This window comes from Microtus ochrogaster, chromosome 10 (assembly GCF_000317375.1).
Source record: "Microtus ochrogaster isolate Prairie Vole_2 chromosome 10, MicOch1.0, whole genome shotgun sequence".
In the NCBI taxonomy this organism is placed as follows: domain Eukaryota; kingdom Metazoa; phylum Chordata; class Mammalia; order Rodentia; family Cricetidae; genus Microtus; species Microtus ochrogaster.
In genome coordinates this window covers 24784603-24789148 of record NC_022016.1, presented here as the reverse complement: position 1 = coordinate 24789148, position 4546 = coordinate 24784603, and the positions used below count along the sequence as shown (strand labels likewise).

Here is a 4546-nt window from a genome sequence, read left to right as displayed (position 1 = left end):
TCACAGTCGTCACAGACTTGAACCTTGTTGTTTGTCTCGGCTCCCCCTTGCTTTTCTTGGAACAGGACACCCAGTGCAGAATGTGCTATGAGTGTTCTCAGGATTGTAAAAAGAGACAGGTGGCCAAATCCCACTTCCCGGTGCCCCCTCCTCCCCTCCTGGCACTGGCAGTTTTGTAGCGTGGGGACTGAGAGTAATAGAGCTGAAAGCAGTGCCCGCCTGGCCATCAGCCAAAATGAACCATTCAGTTCACAGAGGAGATGTCCCAGCCCAGAGGAAAGGAGGCCTGCCGGAGACGCCAGGCTGAGGGTCACAGAGCATAGCCTAGGCTATGGTACCATGACCAGTATCCCTTCTGGGGCGGAATGTGTTGTCGCACTAGGGATCCAGCTATCTCACAGTCTGCATCTAAATGTCAAAGATATGTATTCATGTCCTCGCATAGCCTGTCACATATGGCAGCTGATGAGATCTCCAGTGGAGTCGTGTGTGGTGGAAACCAGAGCTTTACTGGTGTCCAACACCAGCGCGGGTCTCAGATGCCCCCTCACCTTCCATCAGCGTTGTCAGTGTTTTAGAACATTCCTTCCAACACGACCCCTTTGGCCCATTGGTTCTGATCGTTCTCCTTGTGTTTAAATTTATGCCACAGAAAAAATCGAACTTCCCAACAGCACAAGCACGGAAGTGGAGATGACACCGTCGAGCGAAGCTTCGGAACCCGTGCAGAACGGAAACCTCTCCCACAGCATCGAAGCTACAGATGCCCCGGTATGACGCCTGAGCATGACAGTACAGGCTGTTTGGTGGCCCAGCTCCCGGCTGTGTGGCCACCAAGGAGTTGATTCGTGTATGTGTGTCCTTCCTAGGGCCTCACATGGGGGAACTCTGTGTGCATTGAACAAACATGCAAACTGTCTATGGGCGAGGGGAAGGGCAAGTATATCTGAGGCTGGGGATGAAGAGGCGCAGGCTAATATATGACCAAGCTTGGTGACTGTGTCTTCAAAGGCAGTGCTAAAGCTCATAGTCTTCGCTCCTCCCCGAAGACCTCGTACCTCAATGGTTGAAAGTAATACTCTTTGGCCCCACCCACTGCTCAACCACAACCAATGAACCGTTCCTCCTAGAAGTAATTAATGATACCTAGCATTTATCCAACACCTACAACTTGCCTACACGTGGTGCTAAGTGCTTTAAGAATGCCCATCCTCATACCTCCCAGCTGATGGTACAGCCACCGGTGCAGCTGGGGAAGCCGAGCTGGGTGAGATGATTAACTGGGTGACCTAGTTGTGAGGCATGAGCTGAGACCCTGTCTCAGGTTTGTCTAAATGCATTGCCTGATCTGCTTCTACCAGGAGCACTGCCTGTAGGCCACGGCTGCTCACACAGTGGGCAGAATCATTTGGTGCTTACTAGATACTTGAGGCTTGTCCTGATCCAATAAATCGGAACTTCAAAAGCATGGGGCCCCAGTTTTGCATTTCATCAGGTACTCTCCATCAAAGCTCTGCAACAGGGGCAATCTGCCCTCTGGGGGGGAGGGGAGAAATGTTATTTCTCACCCGTTGCCCTGATCTCTAAGAGCAATTTAGAAGGAGAGTCTCTCTGTTTATCTGAAGAGAGCCCAGCTCTGCCTGCCCTTGTATCCTCTGCCTTCCAGCTTCTCGCCCTCCTGCCCAGAGCCCTGGGCTGCCACCACGTCAGCTCAGCAGTGATCTGGCAGAGTGGCTTCTGTCCACATGGATGAGCAGCATGTGGTGGCAGGGGGCAAGCCCCAAGGACATCTGGCTGCCCTTGGGGCTGGTACGGTCACAGGTGTGCAGAGGAACACCTTATCGCCACGCCACTCCATCTGGCTGGCTGAGGGACATCTGTGTCCCTTTCAAGGGAGGACCTTGCTGCAGGGGAGCGAAGGACTTGCTGACCTCTGTCCATGGTGCTGCCCCAGGTCTCAGTGCAGGGAGACGGCACAGATTTGCATGCTGTGCTGGCTCGACTGGAGCCTGCTGATGCATTTCAAAGCCATGAGGAAGTTGCCAACCTGACTGTGGGCTCCCTTCCTCCTCCTCCTCCTCCTCCTCCTCCTCCTCCTCAAAGCACAGGTCCTGAAAATACTGCCTCATTGGTGCTATTGTGAGAGCTAAATGAGCCCTTGGCACTGAACCCCATGCTGTCTACTTACATCGGATGCCCAAACTTGCTGCTTAAACAGCATTCACCCTTCCTTTAAGGATTCCTTATAGGTAAACGTGAAAACGGTTGTATATGTATACACAAGATATATTTAAGTCAGCCAACAAATGTTGGGTGGTTAATAATGTTCCAGAGTGATCATGGAGGTCTCTGTGCACAGTGCTCTAGAAGCCTGCCAAAAAAAAATTGATCTTACCTGGGAAAGATATGAAAACTGTAGGACATATAATATGTTAGCTGGGCGTTGATGAATGGGAGGAAGTTGTCTCTCTGAGAGGAAAGAAATGGAATGCCGACCTGTGCAGGTGTCTGAAAACTCATGTTTGATGATTGCTGTATAAGATGGTAGAATGGGAGACTAGAAACCAAGCTAAGGAGAGATAAGCCAGAAAGGGTAAACTAGCTTGAGGTCTTTCACCCATCCATCACATCAGAAGGCTCTCCGTGTCCATCTGGGTCAGACAATGCCCACATGTTCCAGCAGGGCTGAGACTAATAGCCACAGGGATACAGAGAACAAGGGAAGGTGATGGTAAAGGGGAGTGCAGTGGCCCCTGGGACACCTTGCTGAAGAGGTGTCCCTCAAACTGAGTGTGAACCTGTGGAAGGAGCCTGTCAAAGGCATGGCACCATGAGGCAAAAAAATGAGTTCCTCTTGTTTGGAGACAGCATTCCTGTGACAGCAGCAGGGCAGCTAGCCTTCAGACAATGGGATGTTGGTTCTTCTTGGGCAGAACCAAGCCACTGGGCATCCCAGATGTGACTGGCCCTGCTGGAATGCCCCTGAAACTGCATCTAGACTGTATTTAAAGCAATAGTGAGACAGAGAGATCCCTATGGGTTTGATGGAGGGAAAGGATTGCTGGTGCTTGGGTCAGTGCGGTAGACCTAGTGGAAGAGATAAGTGCCCATCATGAAACATGCTGTATATTCGGTCCAGTTCTCAGGAGTGAGGAACCTTGAAGGGTTTAGGGAGCAATGGTAACCTTTGGATGTTTTTCGGGAAGATAGCTCATCTTGTTCAAGAAAGAACAGGTGGTTGAAGATGTGGGTTGGTAGCAGAGCAATTGCCAAGGATGCACAAGGTCCTGGGTTCCATCTCTGGTACCACAAAAATACGGGGAATGGTATAATAGAAAAAGACCAGACACAAAAAAGCTAGACCCAGCAATACCACTTTGGTGTATATACCCAAAGGATGCTCAATCATACCACAAGGACATGTGCTCAACTATGTTCATAGCAGCATTGTTTGTCATAGCCAGAACCTGGAAACAACCTAAATGCCCCTCGATTGAAGAATGGATAAGGAAAAAGTGGTACATTTACACAATGGAGCACTACACAGCAGAAAAATATAACGATATCTTGAAATTTGCAGGCAAATGGATGGATCTGGAAAACATCATATTGAATGAAGTAACCCAGACCCCGAAAGACAAATATCATATGTACTTACTCATAAGTGGTTTTTAGACATAAAGCAAAGAAAACCAGACTACAATTCACAATCCCAGAGAACCTAGAGAACAATGAGGACCCTAAGAGAGACTTACATGGATCTAATCTACATGGGAAGTAGAAAAAGACAAGATCTCCTGAGTAAATTGGGAGCAGAGGGACCATGGGAGAGAGTTTAAGGGGAGGGGAGCAGAGAAAAATGTATAGCTCAATAAAATCAAAAAATAAAAAGAACACAGAAGCCTAGGGATTATTGTGTTGGAGTCCGTAGGCCAATTTGGCCTGTCGCCTGCGTCTATATGACCCAGAGGGCTAGAATGGTTTGTATATTTCAAAAATGTTTTTGTGAAAAAGGGAAGCAGGAGCATATGGAACAGGGACCATATGGACCCCAAAGCCTGAAATATTTACTGTCTAGCCCTTTGTGGAGCGCGGGGGAGGGGTACTGCTTGTGCCCAATATAGACCATCTGTAGTCTTTAAAGAGAAAGCTCTCCTATACCGATTTGGCACGATCCTTGGTGTGTGTTGTTAAGTGAAAAGGCACTGTGCCAAAGTGTATCCTAGATTGTGAGATACAACGAGACACTGATGCAGAAGGAAAAGAGGGGGATCAGCATGCAAGCCTTTGCTTGCGGTGCTGCTGGAGACATTAGCTGTGTCAGTTACTTCCAGAGGCTTTCGATATGTCCCCTTCTGCAGGTTTTGCATTTTGGACCAAATAATTGTGTTGCCTAGTCAAAAAAAAAAAAAAACAGAGTAATAACAATAAAAATAATACTGGGTTAAATTAGGAACGGGGACGGAGCTCAGTAGGTAACATGCTGTTTCAGAGCCAGAATTAAGAAGCTATAACAGAAATTGACCATAGCAAGTAAACAGGAAAA

General features: G+C 48.4%; 1 protein-coding gene across 5 annotated transcripts in view; it reads left to right on the top strand.

Moving 5' to 3' along the window:
• Slc24a2 (solute carrier family 24 member 2) overlaps window positions 1-4546 on the top strand; it is a 241184-nt gene that overhangs the window by 203872 nt on the left and 32766 nt on the right. For all 5 annotated transcript variants that reach the window (XM_013348256.2, XM_005352706.2, XM_013348255.2 and 2 more), the window contains one exon: window positions 653-771. In XM_013348256.2, coding sequence (XP_013203710.1) covers window positions 653-771 — 119 coding nt within the window. The remainder of the gene's footprint in view (window positions 1-652; window positions 772-4546) is intronic.